General features: G+C 36.1%; 1 protein-coding gene across 6 annotated transcripts in view; it reads left to right on the top strand.

The window, feature by feature from the left end:
- Window positions 1–21,430, top strand: part of ITGB6 (integrin subunit beta 6) — a 191,222-nt gene that overhangs the window by 79,156 nt on the left and 90,636 nt on the right. For 3 of the 6 annotated variants that reach the window (XM_056793943.1, XM_007494244.3, XM_007494247.3), the window contains exons 2-7: window positions 15,034–15,102; window positions 15,266–15,499; window positions 15,614–15,690; window positions 16,956–17,035; window positions 20,168–20,372; window positions 21,018–21,264. In XM_056793943.1, the coding sequence (XP_056649921.1) occupies window positions 15,630–15,690; window positions 16,956–17,035; window positions 20,168–20,372; window positions 21,018–21,264 (593 nt within the window). In that variant the 5' untranslated portion in view covers window positions 15,034–15,102; window positions 15,266–15,499; window positions 15,614–15,629. Of the gene's footprint in view, window positions 1–15,033; window positions 15,103–15,265; window positions 15,500–15,613; window positions 15,691–16,955; window positions 17,079–20,167; window positions 20,373–21,017; window positions 21,265–21,430 lie in introns of those variants that run through there. The other 3 variants (XM_007494245.3, XM_007494246.3, XM_056793944.1) reach the window with 3 other exon arrangements.

Below are 21,430 nucleotides of genomic sequence, written 5' to 3'. Positions count from 1 at the left end.
AGGGAGGGAGGGAGGGAGGAAGGAAGGAAGGAAGGAAGGAAGGAAGGAAGGAAGGAAGGAAGGAAGGAAGGAAGAAGAAAGAAAGAAAGAAAGAAAGAAAGAAAGAAAGAAAGAAAGAAAGAAAGAAAGAAAGAAAGAAAGAAAGAAAGAAAGAAAGAAAGAAAGAAAGAAAGAAAGAAAGAAAGAAAGAAAGAAAGAAAGAAGAAAGAAAGAAGAAGAAAGAAAGAAAGAAAGAAAGAAGGAAAGAAAGAAAGAAAGAAGGAAAGAAAGAAAGAAAGAAAGAAAGAAAGAAAGAAAGAAAGAAAGAAAGAAAGAAAGAAAGAAAGAAAGAAAGAAGGAAAGAAGGAAAGAAAGGTGAGTGCTTATTGATTGGGAGATTGGTTAAACAAATTGTGTCATGTGAATATAAGAGAATTTTCTTTCACCATAGCAATGAATATAATTCATTCAGAGAAAGAAGGAAATTATCATTAAGGCAAAGCAAAAATTTATTAGTTTTTTTTTACAGAGAAAGCTATGACTAGATAATTAATTCCCTCATTACCTAGCTTATGTGCCAGGTTCATGATGTTACCAAATTTTTCATTTATTTCCTCCTTCTATACAGATGGTCTGTGTTTTCAGTAACCAGTTTGTTTCTCTTTTCTCTCTTCTGATTCTTACTTAGGTGCTCTCCACTCTATTTACCCATTATTCCTTTTGGTTTCTAGGTTTAATCATATGAGTATTTCTTTCTACACTACTTTCCTATTCCTTTGAAACATGGTGGCACAGTGGCTAGAGTGTTGGACCGAGAGCAAGGAGGACCTGAGTTCAAATTTGGCCTCAGATAACTTAATAGCTATTTGATCCTGGACAAGTCACTTAAATCTGTTTACTTCAGTCTCCTCATTTGTAAAATGAGCTGGAGAAGGAAATGATAAACGTTTCCAGTGTCTTTGCCAAGAAAACCCAAAATAGGACCATAAAGAGTCAGACAGGACTAAATTAACAAAACAACCATAATGAAGTTCCAGAGTTATATTTCAGTCATTATCCTCCCCGGTCTGTATCCATGACATCAGATTTGCTTCCTTGCATTAGTATCTATAACCCACTTTGCTTATCACCCACACTTAGTACATTTATGTGTAGATATCTGAGGGCAGGGATTTTATTGTTAGTTCTTTTCTTGGATTTTTGCATCTTTTGTGAATTGTGGGGCAACTTTATGTCTATTCTTTGTCTTAAATAGTAGTTAGGTTTTTTAATTGGTGACATTTTTGTATTTCTACTGGGGAGAATAACCATTTGTTATCTTAAGTAGGTTTCTATTGTTTACTTAGAGTTTTAAGTGAAAATGTTGGATGCAGCTAAACCCTAATAGGAAATGCCATGCACATGCAATTTACTAATAATAATTAAATTTATGATACATGGCTTTTCTATTGCCAGGAAATATTAAGTACATGAAATTTGAAAGACTTCATTTTAAGGAATTCATTGATAGTGAACAATGTGCCTATGGACAGGACACCAATTAATAGAATATTCTGTTTGGACCTCTGACTTTTAAAAGAGATATTTCACTCAAAGAATTGGCTTCACATTGTAGTGAACTTAATGTATCTGTTCCAAAAATAGCAAAAGAGAGTACATACAATGTAAAGCTAGTAGCCATATTGGATATGGTTAGTAGGATGAGAATTCTGGGTGTTGATCTCCAGCTGACAAGGTCATCTGTTTTGCCATCTTGGTTACATACCTTAATTCCTGTCTTGCTATGCTTCCTAAACTAACAAATAAGAGAACATTGAAGTGATTTTTCCACTCTCCAGACAAAAGAAAAATTTTAATTTAAAGTGTTCCAAGAATTGATTATGTGAATTGAAAGGGATGTTACAATTACATTTGGGGGGGTATAAACCTTTGATTTCAGGGACATCAGGCACTCCTATGAATAAATTCCTTCTATCAGTGTAGATCAACAAAAGATACCTGGGACAAAACACAGCTTAATGATTTTCTTGGTATCACATGACCATTATATGTCATGGGAATAATGACTTATACTCATATATTTTCTGAATTACATAGCAGTTCCATTCAATATCCCTTACTTATCACCTTTCCTAACTTTCCTTAATATTCACAATGGACTTTTTAGTTATAAAGTACCCCACAATAATTTTAACTTGACTTATTTTAAACTATATATAAATATGTACATGGATTTTAACTACAGTTTTGTTTTATTCTAAAGAAAGAATATATTATATCAGGACAAATTAATTAGGCATTCTTTTACATATAACTATTCTCTATTTTTAAATCTTTCCATGTTCTGACTCTGACCACCACCCTGCTATTTTGGAGGCAACTCAGAGGACAAGATCAGTCTTGCCAGATGAGTTTCTCCGAGCTCTGTAAAGAAGCTGCTTCCCTCATTTAAAATTACCCCTAAGAAACAGCCTAATTTTGTTTCCTATATGCTATGAAGTATCATCTGAAATTTTTGTGCCAAAATTCACTTTTCTTCAATACTCACCCTTAATTTAATTTTTTGTTTGTTTAAAAAAAAAACAACAGATAAATGAATGTCTTTCTACAATATTTTAAACAGTTTATAAAAAAGTAAATTATCCATTCATTTTATATTCTTTATGATTTTCTGCTTAAAAGACATTTTAAATAAAGGTCTCATTCAGGGCATTGTGAAGTCTCCTAAATTTTGTTTGTCTGTGTTTATGGAAATGGCATCAGAATTAGGAAGTTCAGTAGTTCCCATAAAAACGGAGCAAGCTAAGGCTAAGGCTATTTATACTTTCTTAAGGAGGGGTCCTTGAAACTGCAATGTGATAAAAGGGAAAGAATCAGGGGCTCAGAGAGATTAGCGCTAGGGAAAAAACCTCATTAGTCAAAGAGTATGCTCTTTTCATATGAACACTGTTTTCATAGGTACTCCTGGAGTCTACAAGGCTGACAGCTGGAGAGATAGGTAAGAGTGTAGGTCAGTAGGCACTCTTACTGGCATGTTGTTAACAAGGTCAGAGTTCAATAGCCAGGCCCAAAGGGTAACTGTTTAACTTCCATTTCCCTAAAAGAACAGAGGCTTCTTGAGGGCAAGAATTGTTTTAGTCTTGTCTTTTAATCTCCATATAAGCAATAATCTACTAAATTATTGTTGATTAATTGATTGGTTGATGAGGAATTCGAAATGATTCTTAGAAAATGGCTAGACTTTATCAAGGACAAAAAGAAGCCAATGTTGTGGAGTAATCCTTTATTAAGTACTAACTATATGCTAGGTGCCATGCTAAGTACTGGAGATGCCAAAAAATATATGGTTTCTGCCCCCAATAAGCTCAAAATATAATGGGAGGAGACAACATGCAAATTTTATGTATAGAGAAATTACACATAGGGTTAATAAGAATCAACAGGGGAAAGGCACTAGAATAAAAGCAAAACCATTTTGAAAGTGTCGATAGGTTGATTTTCAAGCTATCATTTTAAAAAAGGAAGAAAGTTAGCTGGACTACATTTTGGGTAATTTGTGCCCGAATAGGAAAAAAATTGGCATTCGAACCAAAATAAAATGCAACCAAGAAGACAACAGCAACTAAAAAAACATATACTTGATTTCTCATTTGTATAAAGTCTTTAGTAGAAGAAATGTTCATCTATGGAAAATATAAGAAGGAAACAGGCTTCTAAAGGTAATTTCTTTAACAAAACAAATCTTCATAATCACATAATTGAATGAAATAATGATAAAGCACTTGTCAAGGGCCAGGCACTGGCTAAAGACTTGAAAACCAAATATAAACAAAGAAGACAATCTCAAGCAGGTGTACACTGGAGCCAGCTCAACTAGTTCCTGAGTCAACTGTTCAATTTTCAGTGAGGGCATTTACACCTTGGACATTAGTGAAGTTTAAATACCAGTGCTTAACTTTTTGGTTTGCTGATTGCCTAGACTTAAGGAAGCAAAGGGGAAACAATTGATTCTGTAGATTAAACAGAAATGCATCTTGGTACAATGTTTCCTGAATTCTTGTTGTTAAACATTTACTAGTACAGATCTTGTGAGGAGGGCATGCATGCTAATGGGGAAAGAGAACACATAAAGGAAATCTTGAAAAAGAGAAGAATGTGGTACTTAAGTGACAATATGGTGTGAAAATGACTGGGAATTGACGTGGAGGCCTGGTTCCAAATAGAATTAGATAAAAACTCACTGATCAGAATCTGGGGTCCCAAGAACATAATTTAGGGTGCTGGGAGAAAGAGAAGAGGATTGTGACTAGAGTGCAAGCAGCTTGGTTTGGAAATGGCTCAAAATAGTGAAAAATCTAGAGAATACAAGATCTTGCTATGATTATTCCTTTTCCTTGTTAGTTAAAAAGAAACATAAAAGCAGCAAACAAATCACATTTTACTTAATAGATCATGGTGTGTTCTTGAAGGTTATTTTCCAAGGTATCTCCTCTGCAAAGATTATGTTCAATTTCTTGATAAGATAATAAAAATTGCTTGATAGTTAAACCCATTCATAATTTTGTTCATTACTTTGATTCTCAGCTTCAAGAGAGGAATGGAACGGGAAGATGTGCTTGTTGAAGGTACTTGCAACAGTCACAAAATACAGATGGAAAGGTTCCCTATAGATCTTGAAGACTTCCATATTCATATGTTTGTAGATTATGTTGTGACAATTGCACCAAACTCCAGGATATTACAGAAGCTCCCTAAAAAGATTTATTGTCACTCAGAAGCAACGTATATAGGAAAAACCAATTGGATGAAAAATGAATGTCGCTCAGAGTATGATGTGGTTAATTTATTAGAATGCATATGGATGTGTGCTTGTTTATGTGTATTTGTGTATCCTCAACAGGGGTACAGATAGACAATAAGATAAATTCAGAGTGGAACAAAAAGAGCATAGACTGACTTGTAATTAGAAAAGTGCAGTTCTTCATTTATACTAAGCTAGTCTCTGCCACAAAAACCCATGTTTTTCAGCACTATTACTCTCTCTTTTTTAATTAAAAATATTTTCCCCTTCCCATTGTAAAAAGAAAAAGAAAAACAAAACCTAAGTAACAAAATACATAGTCAAGCAGAGAAAATGCCCATCTTAACCATGCCCAAAAATGCATGTTTTATTCTGTTTGGTCCATCATTTCTCTGTGAAGAGAATTATTGATCCTCTGCAATCATAATTGATCACTGTGTTGATCAGATTTGTTCAATTTTAGAAAATTGTTTCTTTTAACAATGTTATTGCTATAGGAGAAAAAAGCCCCCTGGTTTTGTTCATCTATCTCAAATGAGATAATATTTGCAAAGAACTTAGCACAGTGCCTGATATATAGACTATATATGCTATGTGAGTATTCACTTCTCTTCCCTTTTCCCTTCACTCTGAATCAGTTCCTAAAATCTTTCCAGTTTACTTTTAATTATATTGTATTCAATTCCATTCCAATCCATTCTATCCATATTCCACAATTTCTTGAGTCATTCCTCAGTTGATGAATACCTCCATAGTTTCAACCTAATAAGTGCTTCTTTGCCACCACAAAAAGAGCTGCTTTAAATATTGTGTGTGTGTGTGTGTGTGTGTGTGTGTGTGCACGTGTGCATGTCTGTGAGTGAAACTTCTTCCGCCTTTTTGGAATGTTAACATTATTATTTTTTCAGTTATGCTATACAGCTATGAATCATGGCATAACACAAAGAACAAAAATTATAGGGGAGGCAGAAGCTAATAGAGAATGGAATGGTGGTTGCAAGTAGACTACAGCATGATACTGATCAAGACTTACAAGAAGTGGCTTAAAAGATACTATTAGAAAATATATAAATTGAAAAGGAAGCAGGATGGTTAATGTAGAGTAAATGGTAACAGATGTCAGCCAAGCACACTGTCAATCATAAAATGTTTATAGTAAAGTGTTTATAGAAATGTCTTCAGTGCTTTGGGTAGATATTCTAATTTTTTTTAAAAACATAAGAGAACACACGGCAATAACATAAGAGAAAAAGATATGGGATGGATTGAGACTTGCACATGTGAAAGTACTCACATCGATGAGGTTATAGATCCATTGAAGTATGGAAATAAATTTGCAAGCACTTAAGGAAGCAGTGGTTGCTATGAGTCAACATTGGTTCATTATAATAAATTATAGAATAATTTCATTTCCTTTTTTGACAAGATTAATAAATTAGTGGATCAGGGAAATGTCATAAAATGGCATATCACAAAATCAAGAGATATTAGTTATTATCTGGTCAAACCTTCCTATTTTACTAATGAGGAAATCATGACAAAGGGAACTAACTTACTAAAGTCAATGAGGTAAATATAGAAGGGCTGAGATCCAAGCCCAGCTTTTCAGACTATAAATCCAATGATCAAATGTCTTATGATAACTTTGGACAATATGTGGGTGTTGATTAGATGATGGGATACTTAAGTACATTAAGCCATCAAGTATTGATGAAGAGATTGGTGTCACTGTGGAAGGAAAGTTCTAGTGATGTGCCATAGAGCGCTGATTTTGAACTTCTCCTCTTTAACATTCATCAATTACACAGACAAATAAATTATATAGGAACAATACAATTTATAGATAACAGAGCTGAGTGATAGTATACACTGGATAACAATCTGAGATTTCCAAGAGTTTTCAAAAGATTAGAATGATTGTTCTCCTTTAATAACATTACATTTTATATAGAAAAATATAAAGTCTTGTATGTGGTTTCAAAAAATAACCATAAAACTATAGAGTAGGGAGAAACACCTAGATAATAATAGATCATATAAAAAAATCTTGAGGTATTAGTGAATTTCAGTCTCAATATTAATCTACAGTATGATCTCATAGCTTTAAAAATGTTACATTAATCACATTACAATGATCAGAAAAGAGAGGTGATAATCCTCACTCAGTCCTGATTGCACCAAATGGTACATTATGTTCCATAATGGGCACCCTATTTTAGAGAGGACATTGGAAAAACTTAGAGGAATCTAGAGAGGGGGAACAATGCCTTCAATGAGAATCAATGGATAGGATTCAGAATATTTATCCTGTAGAACAGAAAACTTGGTGTGGAAAAGGAAAGAATGCCTTTCTTTTTTCTTTTTTGTTATAATTCATTTATTTATTTAGAATATTTTTCCCATGGTTACATGATTCATGATATTTCCCACTCCTCTTAATTCCCCCCTCCGGGGGCTGATAAGCAATTCAACACATATTTACATATTATTCATGTTTGCAATAGTTATCTTTTTAATGCCAAAACCCCAATCATATCCCCATCGAACCTTGTTTTTTTTTCTGCATTTTTTTTGCATTTTTTTCTGCATTTCTATTCCAGAGTTCTTCCTCTGGATGTGGATAGCATTCTTTCTCCTAAATTCCTCTGGATTGTTCTCGGGAATTGCATTGCTGCTAGTAGAAAAGTCTTTACATTCAATTGTGGCACAGTATAACCATCTCTGTGTACAATGTTCTCCTGGTTCTGCTCCTTTCACTCTGCATCAGTTCCTGGAGATCATTCCAGTTCACTTGGAATTCCTCTGGTTCATCATTCCTTTCAGCACAATAATATTCCATCACCATCAGATACCACAATTTTTTCAGTCATTCCCCAATCAATGGACACTCATTCATTTTCCAATTTTTTGCCACCACAAAAAGCGCAGCTATGAATATTTTTGTACATGTATTTTTCCTTATTATCTCTTTGGGGTACAAACCCAGCAGTGCTATGGCTGGGTCAAAGGGCAGACAGTCTTTTAAAGCCCTTTGGGCATAGTTCCAAATTTCCCTCCAGAATGGTTGGAGCAATTCACAGCTCCACCAACAGTGTACTAGTGGAATGATACCTTTCACCAAAAAATTTCCTATATTATCATTTAGAAAAGAGGTTAGATATCCTATTCAGTCATAAGGACCAAACTAAGACTAAAAGTAAAATTTAGAAAAAAGCATATTTATTTATAAGGAAGGATTTTCCTAAAAATTGGAATATTCTCAAAGTAAAAGGGTCTGTCTTTTCAAGTAGTGAGTTTTTCAGGGCTTGCAGTACTCCAGAAAAGGCTGAAAACCACTTTGGGGATAGAGGCTATATGAGGGACTGATTCTTCAGGTATGAAGTTGGACTACATGATCACCAAATCTTCTGACTGTAGGATTCTCTGAGCCAGTGATTTTACTATATTGTTACAGAGGTAGAAGAATCTTTAAAATCCCCTCTGAAAGAATCATTGCAACTGAAATATGTCTAAAAAAATGTAAAGGACTACATTAAAAAGCAACACCAGTTCCTGTTCAGGAGGAATACTCGCCATTCAGATTTAAATAGAGTAAGGTTGTAACTCTCGTTTGCCTCTATTATATTTTACTTTATATTGTACTTATGTGTATAAATCCCTCCTTATTAGATTTTAACAGTTTTTAGCACATGAGCTGTACTGCCTCTTATCATTATATAATCCATTTCTTAGAAGAGTTTTCTTCTTATTTTCGAGGTAGGTGGGAGGAAAAAACTACATATATCTTCCCTGAAAAAAATAATTATCTTTGTATATTCCCAACACTCGCATAGTGTACTGCAAAGTATTAAGTAGGAATTTAACAAATTCTAGCTACATTTTAATATATTAAATTGTCCCCTTCCTGGTTTAGAAACTGGCCTTGACCCAGTGCACAAGATGGGATTTCCTTTTTCTATCATCCAATTAGCAAGGATAGGTCTCAAGATGGCAAAGGACCTCAGACCCAGTATGTATTCTTTCATTTCATTTTGGTGGTTGTAACAAGAAGGCATTTAAAAAAGATTTCTTATTGGTCTGGGCAAAGAAAAGAAACCAAGAATCTGAAACAAATGTTTTTAGAAAGGATTAGGAGGTTTTATTTCATTGATATGTAAATGTACCAGACAAAGGGTATGTGATATATGCATCCATGGTGTTTTAAAATAAAACCTCATTGAGAAATTTATTCTTTTATGTTCTCTATAAAGTCCACCAGATGGTCACCATTCAAGAAATGATGATCATTTCCTTTGGAAAAAGATCTCATAAGGTAGAACAGAGTAAAGGACAGATAAAGTGATTTATCTAAAGTCACACAACATTTGAACTCAAATCCTCTGGCTTCAGCACTCATGCTATTTCTACTGTGCCTCACTCATATCTATCTATTACCATTGTCCCTCCAAACAGATAGGGTGACATCAGCCTGAACCCTGAAATCTTTGATAATAATTAGAGGGGGTGATTAATTCATTGTTCTCAGAGAAAGAAAAAGTAGAACAAGATGAATAATAAAAAGTGGTCATTTTCAATAGCATTTCACAAAGTGTATCTCCACAATAGCATTGCGATGTGGGTAGTATAAGAAGTGTTATCTTCATTTTATTTTATTTTTAAAACCCCTACTTTCTATCGTAAAATTAATACTAAGTATAGATTCCTAAGCAGAAGAGCAGTAAGAGCTAGGTAATTGGTGTTAAGTGATTTGCCCAGGGTCACACAGTTAGGAAGTGACTGAAGCCAGATTTGTACTCAGGACCTCCCATCTCCAGGCCAGGCACTCTATCCACAGAGCCACCTAGCTACTGTTACAAGGGAATCACTTTAAAAGACTGATATATATTAATTTAAGGTCGCCAAGGAATCAGCTATGTAATTCCTAAATGAAAACTTAAATCAGCCGTCAATCTTTTATGGAGTTTAATTACAATAGGAGGAAGTAATTAGAGATAGAGAGAGAGAAAAGGGAGAGAAGGAAATAGGGCTTAAATACCTCTTCTGTTTAGGCTGGGCCAAAAGGCCCAAGCCCTTAGATAGCTGGGGCAAAGAAAAGAGATCAGTCCCTATTACTCACGTGACCAAAATGGAGAAACAGTCTCAGAGGCCCCCACCTTCAGTTTCCTTCAGCGCAAGCTTCTCAGAGCCCACACGAACCACACCGACCAACTACTCCCCCCCCCCATCTTTAAGGAAACCATCCAAGTTCCTCCCCTCAGTTCTCCCATCTACCAATCACTGTTCATCAATTTCCCTGTGCCAATGGAGGCTCTAGCTTAACCCAGGACCGCCCAGAGGTTTCTGGCTTTTGCACATGTCTGTTGAAGGTCATATTTTCAAATGATTAAATCTTTGCTCCTTTGCTACAGCCCTTTCTAAATCCTGTTAACCTGAGTAGGGTAGAGATTGGAATAATTAAATTTTGATCTAGGCTGCAGCCCTTACTCAATCCTGTTAGGACTGAATAGGGTGGAGATTTATTCCAAGTATCTCCATTGTATCAATTCTAAAATCAATCATGACTCAAAGAAATTCCTGTTCTATGCTTAAGCATAGGTCAAAGTCCTTTCCATTGTTCAGCAAAAGGTTTCTGTCCTAAAGTAATCTTAAGAAGGGAAGAGAAGGAACCTCCCATGCCAATGGGGTTCCCATTCCAATAGACTATCAGTAAGAAATTTTCCAAGTATGAAATATCCCAATGGTGAAATTTCCAACATTTATAAGTCTAAGGAAATTTGAGGTTTACACTACCCCGTTCAGAATAGTTCAGAAAATTGTCTATTATTGTGGCTAATAAGCGGAAGAGTCAGGACCTAAAGTACAGGATTCTGAATCCAAAAAGTGTGAACATCTCTCTCTGTCTCTATGTCTTTGTCTCTGTCTCTGTCTCTGTCTCTCTCTCTCTCTCTCTCTCTCTGTGTCTCTCTCCCCCCCCTCTATCTGTCTATATATCATTTGTACCTCTCTATAAAGATCTCTCTTTTTCTCTCTAGAGATATCTCTGTCTCTGTCTCTGTCTGTCTGTCTGTCTGTCTGTCTGTCTGTCTCTGTGTCTGTCCCTCTCTCTGTGTCTGTCCCTCTCTCTGTGTCTGTGTCTCTCTCTGTCTCTCTTTCTCTCTCTGTCTCTCTCTCTGTCTCTGTCTCTCTGTCTCTCTGTCTCTGTCTCTGTCTCTGTCTCTGTCTCTCTCTCTCTCTCTCTCTCTCTCTCTCTCTCTCTCTCTCTCTCTCTCGATGGGCACATTATCATCCCTGATAGAATATGAGTTCTTGGATGGCAGAGATCATTCCATTTTTGACTTTGTGCCACTAGCACCTAGCACAGTGCCTGGCACATGGTGTCTGGCAACTGAGTGATACTATGGAGAGAGCACTCATCTTGAAGTCAGGAAGACTTACTTTGGAATCTTGCCTTAGACATTTGCTATTTCTGTGACCTGGAGCAAACTCATTTAACCTCTCAACTAAAGTTTCATCATCTGTAAAATGGGGGTAGTAATGGCAACTCACTTCATAGGGTTGTTGATTAGGTCAAAAATAGAATATGTAAAGTTTTTTGAAAAAGACAAAATGCTAGAGAAATATTGTTTTTTTTATTTAAATGTATTCATTACATTAAAATTCCCAGATAACTCCCTCTCTCCTCTCCCCTTCCCCATTAGAGAAGGAAGATGCTATTTGATAAAAAGATACATCTATATATAAAACTGTCTTGCTTGTTTCTATTTAACAATTCTTTCTCTGGAAGTGGACAAACACAAGTCATTCTTCAAACAATATTTCTGTTGCTATATATAATGTTTTCTTCATTCTTCTTATTTCACTCTTCCTAATTTCATATAGGCCTTTCCATGTTTTTTTTTAATTAACCTGCTTGTCATTTCTTACAGCACAGTAATATTCCATCATAATCATTTGCCAGAACTTGTTAACTATTATTAGCAAGCATTTAATGCTTGTTAACTGACTTGCATGAGCCTGAAGTAGAAGAGATTGTAATAGGAAACTCATTCCTAATAGCTGGCAGTACTTTCACTCAGAGCAGTCTTTTTATTTATTTATTTCATTGGTTTTGTTGGTTTGTTTATTTTCTCCCTGGCTCTTATGGCCTAGATCATGAGAGAGAATCATGACAATTTCCTCAGGGACAGATCAGATTTACAGCAGGGCAGGGCAAGACCAGACAGTTCCGTATTCTGTCATTCATTGTGCAAGGGTGGTTCTGGCAACTGACATAAATATCTCAGTGATGTTGGTTCATTTGGCTTCCTGATGGGACTTTGGCATCAGGGCAAAGGTGAAGGTTGACACTCAAACCCTTATGATTTTCTACAATGGAATTGAAAAACAATATATAAGTGAGAATTTTTATGGGAAAAACAGAAGATTGAATGATCCCAGATGAGCCTTTTAGATGACCGAGTTGAAAGAGTCTGGGATTTGGTGTCCCACAAACTCCATTCAAATTCCAACTCTATCACTTCTCTTGTGGGTTCAGTAATGACTCTAAAATCTAAATATTTAGTCCTCATTCCTCTCATGAACTCTAGTCCCACACTTATTATCAAAAGTCACATAGTTGCTTCTTGGTCCTATCACTCTTACATCTCATAATTATCTTAAATGCTATATGTTCCCCCCCTTCCAAAAAGAAAAAAGAAAAAGATTTATTGTTTCTAATTATTACCTAACTCTCTTTCTAACTTTCCTACTTCTGACAGTGGCATGTTATTCTTCTAGTCCCTGGAGTTGGCAATCCTCAATTGGTCACACTTTCCCTTACTTTGCATATCCAATCAGTTGCTAAGTTTTGTCAATTCTACCTTTGATCAATTAATTAATCAACAAACATCTATAAAGCACCTGCTATATGTCAGCCACTGTGCAAAGCATTGTGGATACCAAAATAAAAAAGTCAAAAGACAGTCACTGACCCCAAGGATCATACAATCTAAACAAGGAGGCCACATGCAAATATATACAAAGCAAACTATATAGAGAATAAATGGAAAATTATTAGTAGAGGGAAGATACTAGAATTAAGAGGAGTAGAGAAAGGCTTGCTACAAAAGATAGAATTTTAGTGAGATTTAAAGGAAACCAGGGAAGTTAGTAGACAGTTGAGAAGAGATCATTCCAGGCATGGGGGGAAAGCTAGAGAAAATGCTTGGAACTGAGAAATGGAGTGTCTTGTTGGTTATACAGCAATGAGTCCGGTGTCACTGGATTAAAGAGTACTGGTAAGGGAGTAAGGTATAAGGAAAGTGGAAAGATAGGAGTGGGGTTAGACTGTGTAAGTCTTTGAATGCCAAACAGTATTTTGTATTTGGTCCTGGAGGTCATAGAGAGCCACTAGAATTTATTGAGGATGGGAGTGACAAAATTGGACCTGTACTTTAGGAAAATAACCTTGGTAGCTGAAATGAGGATGTATTAGAGTAGGAAGAGAGGTAAGGCAGGCAGACCCACTTACAGGCTATTATAATAGTTGAGGAGTGAGGTAATGCAGAAAGAGAACCAAGTTTGAGATCAGGAGGACTTGGGTTCAAACCTGACCTCAGACACTTCCAAGCTGTGTGACCCTGGAAAAGTCATTTAACCTCCAGTTACCTAGCCCTTGCCCCTCTTTCTTAAAATTGTTGCCAAGACAGAAAGCAAGAGTTTAAAAAAGAAAAGGAAGTTTTTAAAAAGATGTAGCAGAAGTGAAATTGGCAAGCCTTGTTAATTGATCACTTATGGGGCTGGGAAGTGAGAGGACCACTAGGTTGGGAGCCTAAAGGACTGGGAGGATGATGTTGGCCTCCAAGGTAATAGAGAAGGTAGAGGTTTAGAGTGTTAAGTGGGAAAGATAAGGAGTTCCATTTCAGATATATTTAGTTCCTTCCCCTTCAGTCCTCTCACACAGTCAATATCTATATCCTGGGCCTCATCAGTTTTCACCCTAGACTATTATAATAAATTTCTAATTGGTCTCCCTCCTGCCATTTTCTCCCCTTTCTAATCAATCTGCTATTCCACTGTCAAAGTGAACTTGACTTCCCAAGGAACATGAAACTCAATTCAATTCAGCATCCTTTTAAGTACCCTCTACACTCAAGACATTATTCAAGGTGCCAGAGATAAAAAGACAAAAATTAAACTCTGCCATTGAGGAGCTTACATTCCACCAGAGAATAAAACCCATACGCTGACAAATAAGTACACTATACAAAAGAGGTCATGCCAAATAACTGTAAGCGAGAGAAAGCACTAACAATTGGAGGGAGTAATAGAAGCTTGTTTAGGAAATAAGTAGTGTTTTGAAGGAAGATATTCTCATGAATGAAGAGGTTCTAAGAATTGAAGGTAAAAAGGGAAAACATTCTAGACTTGAGGTGTTACTTGAGTAAAGGTATCTGGGTCAAAAATGAAATAACATATATTGGGAATATCAATTGTTCAGTTTGGTCAGAATGGATCATTGCTAAAAGACAGTGTTTGAAATTCGATAGTAAAGATAAAATGAGAGCCAGATCATAGAAAGTTTTTTTTTAAACCCTTCCATCTTAGTTGCATCTTAGTCCCATAGTTCCATCTTAGAACCAACCACTACTGTGTATTTGTTTTAAGGCAAAAGAACAGTAAGGGCTAGGCAATGGGAGTTAAGTGATTTGTTTAGGGTCATACAGTGTCTGAGGTCAAATTTGAACCCAGGATCTCCTATCTCTAGGCTTGGCTCTCAATCTCCATGGAACCAGTTAGCTGCCCCCATCTAAAGCTTTTAAAAATCAGCTGAGGATGCTTTTTGGATAGTTTATCCTCCTTTGAGACAACAAAGAGCTACTAAAATGTTTAAAATAAAAGAATAATATAATCAATCTTAGTTTAAGAAATAAATCTGGCAGCTGAGTAGAAGATGATTAGAGCAAGGGAAGACTAAAAGCAGAGAAACCAAAGAGCAGGCTATTGTAATAGACCAGGAAAGGAATCTGTGAAGTTGGGTTAGAACATACTTGTTGAACTACTTGGATTAAAAAAAAAAAAAACAACCAAAAAAAAACTCCTTATTTAAAAAAAAATCAGTACACATGAAGATTTTTAGTTATTTTATTTAGATTTTTTAAAAAGCACCTTGACATATTATACTTTGAAAAACAAGAGATCCATCCCATCATTTAAATTTTTTGATGTGATAATCAATTTGACGTAAATGATGATTCTTTTTTTTTCTTTTTCAGAGATATTTTTTCTACCTTTAAACTCAAAAAAAAGATCTGGCTAGAAGCAATGGAATCCTTAAGTCTCAGGTATTTTCCCTCACCATCTACTTCAATGTAGCTTTGTGGGCAGTATTACTTTTCCTGTGTATCTCAAAGTTACGTAGGAAAACCATGCCAATGACATTTTAAAGACTTGCTCTCTCCTCCTTTCATTGATCCCAAATTCACTGGAAATATTGACTTTCTCTAGGACCCAGAGAGACTGCTAGAATTTACACCCAAATTTCCACCTGAATGAATCTCTCCACCTTCTTAGTGCTTGTACACCTGCCTTCCTTATAAGGCGAACAAGGAAGTAAATCATGTTGAAGTCGCTCTTAGGCAGAGCCTTTCCTCTTTACCTGTCCAGGTAGCCTCTGTTTTCATTCCAGTCTTAATGAAAACTTTGTTGTCCTTTACATCTAGCGTTGCTGTTCAAAGCAGCGTAAGTAGTCCTTACCATTTTACGCTTCCAGAAAGAAAGCCTTTGACAATGTTCAACTTTGATCTCGTTCTGTTGAAGGTAATTCACTTTTTTTTTTTTAATCTGTTTGCACAGCGAGAACTGAAAACGAATGGGGATTGAATTGCTTTGCCTGTTCTTTCTGTTTCTGGGAAGGAATAACCATGTTCAAGGTAAGCCTCGCCAGCCCTCCCATACATTGCTGTCGCTGAATGTTTGATAACAAGCTAGATGAAGCAGTTTCTGAATTGCTCGGTCCCACCGCCTCTTGCCTCAGGGTGAGAATGCTTTCCCAGATTGCAGATCCTGGGCTGGAGGGACAGCTCTTGGGATCTGTTTCTACTGGGTAGACTGCAGGATTCCGTCACTTGCCAAGTGGCCTCGGTATTTTAATAGAAGAAATACAATAGAACTGCTGTACAAAAGAATTGATTAGCATAGGCGTGATTATTATTTCAGAAACTTTAAAATACATTTTATTAGGGTTTGTTTGTTTTTATCTTTGCTGTCATTCCCCAGGGACCCAATCTCTCTCCTCCAGTTGGAAACTTCTTGAAATGATCTGAAGGCATAGAAAATCAAATAGTTCCTGTTAAATATAACTTCTTAGGGGAGGGGGGCAGACAGTGTCAGTCATCAGTTTGGGAACTCCCTCTACTGTTTACAGATTATAGACTCTTCTGTATATTATAAGGTTAGAGAGCGACTTGGAGCACTAAGTAGTTAAGTAACTTTTCTGTGGACATTTAACTAACGTGTCAAAGGCAGGACTTGAACTGTGGTCTTCCTGGCTCCAAGGACACCCTCTCTCCCCTATGATATGTTATCTTTCTTTTAAAAATTATTTATCTAATAAATTGTTAAACTCTTACCTTCTGTCTTAATACCCCTTCTAAGACAGAAAATCTGCAAGGAAAAGGGAATTGGGTTAAGTGACTTGCTAGGGGTCATACAGCTAGAAAGTATCTGAGAACACATTTGAACCCAGGTCCTTCTGTCTCTAGGCCTGGTGTTCTAACCACTGCTACCTCATTGTCCCGATATGCTGTCTTTCAAAAAAGAGGGAAAAAAAAGATTGGCTAGATATTCTTATAAGAATTAAATTTTTTTTACTAATACATTTGTCCTTACACATGTCAATAATTCTTTATGATGAATAAAATCAGGCTCTATTTAAGAAGTATATATGCCTTCTCCATATTTCTGGAAAAGAAAAGCATCATTAGCATAAGGTATGGGAATTTATCATGAATATCAACATTAAAATTGACATGGAAAGTTAAATGTTCCATCGGAATGAATACCATTTTAAGAGCCGATTGCTGATGATTAAGATAAACCAGCTTTGTTCCCTTCCGAAGCTTGAACTGCTACAAAACTCCTAGAGAGAATGATTGAATGGGACCTTAATCTCCTGCCTCTCTGGCTTTAAACACAGGGAGCTGTGCTGTGGGTAATGCAGAGACTTGTGAGGACTGCTTGCTCATTGGACCACACTGTTCCTGGTGTTCTCAAGAGGTAAAGCAAATGAACTCAAAGGATTTCCAACAGAAGTGTTTGTGTAAGCTTTTGTGTTCATTCCATGGGCCCTGAAAATTGTCCTAAAATCCTGGTGTTCAGACAAGTGGGGCATACCTCCCAAAATGCACATTAGCAATGCTAATCGAATGCTCATTTGGTTAGTTGTAAGAGAAATTTGTCAGCGAAGAGATTTTGGAAAATGCAATGTATTGCCTTAGCAGTAAGAGATTCTGATTTCCTGTTAATTATATGAACCAAGCCTAAACCCAGAATGATGATCCCAAGGCATACTCAGCAATGCAACTGGCTTCAGTGCTATGAACATCCTGTCAATCTTGTGCCTGTGTGTCATTTGTGGCAATATATGGTTTCCATGAAAGGACTTAAAAGACAGATTTGAACAATGGGACTTCTTGGAAAATATATAGTTCAAATAAAATTACATTCGATGAAAACTCAGGTATTAAAAAAAAATTGGAGATTTGGTTTCAAATAATGGCCCTACCACCCATTATCTGTGTAACATTTGCGGTTACTTAATTTCTCTGTCCCTCAGTTTCCTCGTTGGTGAAATGGCAATCGTAAAATCTACATTACCCACTAGTGAGAAACCAATAAAGTAATCTACCAAAGTAATCACAACTCTTTCTCTAGTTATGTGGGTTATACAAGGTGTTCCCAAATTCTCATTGTACTTTTAAGCTTTAAGAATTTAAACCTACATCACCACTTTTGAGATACCAGGTATAAATATTAGCACTTTTCAGCAACTAATGAGTTAAGTGAATCAGACTTGTCCTAGAGCAAAAACAAGAGGCCCCATAAGTATCTTAGCATTTGGTCAGATCCCTAATGTTGGAACAGTAATACTAGGGTGACTTGGGAAGATATTTCATGTTTACCCTCTAAAATCCAATGTGCAACTCTAAATATTATTATTCCTCCATTGCTGAATTATAAGCAAATGATTAATGAAATAAAGCTGTTGTACAGGTGGGATTGTCATTAATGTTCCCTCCAGAAGGGATTGTTGTTAATGTTTTTGTTTTTATATACTGGATTTTGTAAAGCGATTGTGGACTTATTGACAGGACGTGTCGTTCAAAGACAAAGGGGACCTTCCAGAAAGGCACTTGAACCCCAATCAGAAGAGAGCTTTAAAAAGTAAAATTAAAGCTACAGTTTTAATCCATGAAGTGGATGATCTTCCATGGACAACCAAAATCATATCATCTTGAACATACAACATTATATGAAGGAGTCAGCATTTCTTAGCCTGTAATAATCTTACAGAAAAAAAAATAAATTAAAATTCTGAATTCTTTTGCAAAAATTTCAGAAAGATCCAGAATATTCTTTATTCAACCCAACAAAAAGAATCATCCTTCCCTTCAGGGGCTCCTATGTCATTAATCACATCTTTGTTCATAGGGCAGAAATTTGTCTGCCAGATCAATCAAAGTGAGAAACACCACGGCCAAGGACTCATAGAATTCCCAGGGTAGTAGCATATCTACATTTACATACACACTCGCTGGACCTGATCACAGATGACACCTGATATGGTACCTCTGATCTACAAGTATGACTAGACTTAGGACCAAAAGAGCTTTATTTCTATGTGCTTTCAGACTTAACCATGAAAACTGATCCCCACTGAAACTAAGGAGTTCTTCAGGAACAGTTTCTGAAAGAGAGCTAGTTGTACTCCCACCCTCACCCCCATGTAGCCTAATCCTACTTTTGATACATGAGTTGAGAAAAAAATATGACTGACATAGGTTTTTATCAATCTGTACCTATACTAGCCAAAGCATTGTATCCATATATAGAGATATATAAATTTGTGTGTATATATATATGCATGTGAATATATGTGTATATGTGAATTTATTATATGTTAGGCACTAGAAATATAAAGAAAAAAGAGAGTCCTTTGCCCTCACCTACCCTCAAGGATGCCATACTTTTTCCGGGTAGCCAAAGGAATATATCTCCTCAAAGGGACAAATTTATGTATTATTCTATCACAGATGGATAGACAGACATAAACATTTTAAAATTGGAAATTTATTGAAGTTAGTTCTGCTTTGAAGCATTTAAACTCTAGGCTAAAAAGGTCACTTCTAAAGCCTAATTTTTAAGTACAACTTTTAGTCATTAAGTTACTATGACAGATCAGTAGTTTTTATGTAGGTGATGCTGTACAGCCAAAGAATTAGCGGTTTTTAAATCAACAAATGTCCATGTGGTAGCCTCGTAGCCCCAGTGTACATGTGGTCTATCTATCAAATAACCTTCCTTCTTTAAAACAACAGATGAATAGACTCCCTCCTATTTCAGTGACCCTTTGTGTTTAGCAAGTCCAGTAAATGGTGGCCACATCTGACACTTGCTAGCATGGCATGAAGTATATTCTATTCTGCAATACAATATGCCCAGATCACCAGCTTTTGCTATCCAGAAAGAAATTAAATTGGGAGTTCAAACTAATAATCAGCTAATGATCAAGAAGGGAGTATAGCAAAGGAAGGCTGTCTGGTCATCTCGTGTTCCCAATCCTTAACCCTGGAGAAAAGTATTAATGTATTAAGAAATGTATTGAGTGGGCAGCATTTAGAGATGTAGGGTTTAAAGTCCAGGAGAAAAGCCAATGGTGGTATAAAATAATAATATAATGTCAATATCTCAATTAGGTCCTTGAAACTGTATCAGTAGTTATATGCTGAGAAGACAGAGTTTCTATCTCTAGACAGTTTATAGGAAATGAATGATTTCACTGTACCTGAAATATATGTTTACGTGTCAATAAATAGTTTAAGCCTACAAAAGATTCAGTATCTAGCTACTAAAAAGATGCTTGATAAGAGGGAAAAAAAATAGAAAAACTAGTATGGAAGCCACAATGCTGAATTAAGGAAAGATTTCTTATTTTACCAAGAACTGTGTCAGCCTTCTAATTTGGATTAATTTTAATCATATGATGAATATAGTAGATGTGAGAATACCTTGATCTCTGAAGGGGGAGGGAAAGATGAAAATTACATGTTGCACAAATCATGTCCCATGATTCTGCGAACAAAGATTGTGCCTGCTTTCATCAGTCTTGGCTTTTCTTTTCTTTTCTAGGACTTTACCCATCCCTTGGGAATTGGTGAAAGGTGTGACACCCAAGAGAATTTGTTGGCTAAAGGCTGTTTGTCACATGCCATTGAAAATCCCACTTCCACAATAGAAATTCTTAAAAACAAGCCACTGAGTATAGGAAGCCAGAAAAATAGTTCAGATATTATCCAAATTTCACCCCAAAGCCTAGTTCTCAAATTGCGACCAGGTATGTTGTAGCATTTTACCAACACATTGTTTTAGCCTGATAATTTCTTTTTTCCATTGATTCATATTACAAAGTTTCCAATGTCACCTATACAAAACAGGCTGTATGTGTTTAGGTTTGCATAATAATGATTATAATTATGATGCACAAATGATTCCTTTTTATATAAATGAAGATTAGCCACGATGCCTTTCCTAATGTGGATTATTTATGCTCCTGGAATATAAATGAAAAACTCACCAAATAGCAACTGTGCCCTTGCCCTGTTTTTAAAAAAAATGCAAATGCCACTGAGGTTTGTTTCACATTTCTTTGAGTATTTGAATGCAGCTCCAGTCGGCCATTTGGTTTGCTTTACCCCTTAAAAGCACAGAACTCATATTATCTTAAATCTAAATGGATGCTGCTTTTCCCAAGATGATATAAAATCTCCTGCTTTACACCTCCTTTAGTAGTTCCATACATAACTGGTGAGAGTTTGTATGGGAATACCAGCTTATGAAATGTATCCTGTCACTCTTTATCCCATCCATTCCTTTAGGAACGTCTGTCTCTCTGAAATAAATGACTTAGTACCCTGGTCCAGTGGCTGATCTGATACAAAGCTTAATGTGTTCATTTTTTCCCCTGCTGTGGTTTTACAAGGTAATGAGAAAACATTGCAAGTCCATGTTCGCCAGACTGAAGATTATCCAGTGGATTTGTATTACCTCATGGATCTCTCAGCTTCCATGGAAGACGATCTTAATACAATAAAGGAGTTGGGCTCCATGCTAGCCAAAGAGATGTCTAAACTAACAAGCAACTTCAAGCTGGGCTTTGGCTCGTTTGTAGAAAAACCAGTTTCCCCTTTTATAAAGACAACACCTAAAGAAATAGCCAACCCTTGCAGGTAAGCATGGGAGCACTGACATCTTTGTCTGTGTGCTGTTTTTCCATGGAAACTAGCACCCTTCGGAGTCCTTTCTGGGTCTACTATTTGGTAGGTTTGCTTGGTGTTCTATTTCTTGGTGCAAAAGTGGGGTCACACTAATGGCATTTTGCTAATCACACCGAGC

Source organism: Monodelphis domestica, chromosome 4 (genome assembly GCF_027887165.1).
Source record: "Monodelphis domestica isolate mMonDom1 chromosome 4, mMonDom1.pri, whole genome shotgun sequence".
In the NCBI taxonomy this organism is placed as follows: Eukaryota; Metazoa; Chordata; class Mammalia; order Didelphimorphia; family Didelphidae; genus Monodelphis; species Monodelphis domestica.
Note: the sequence above shows the minus strand (reverse complement) of the source record. Positions and strands in the feature narration are given on the sequence as shown.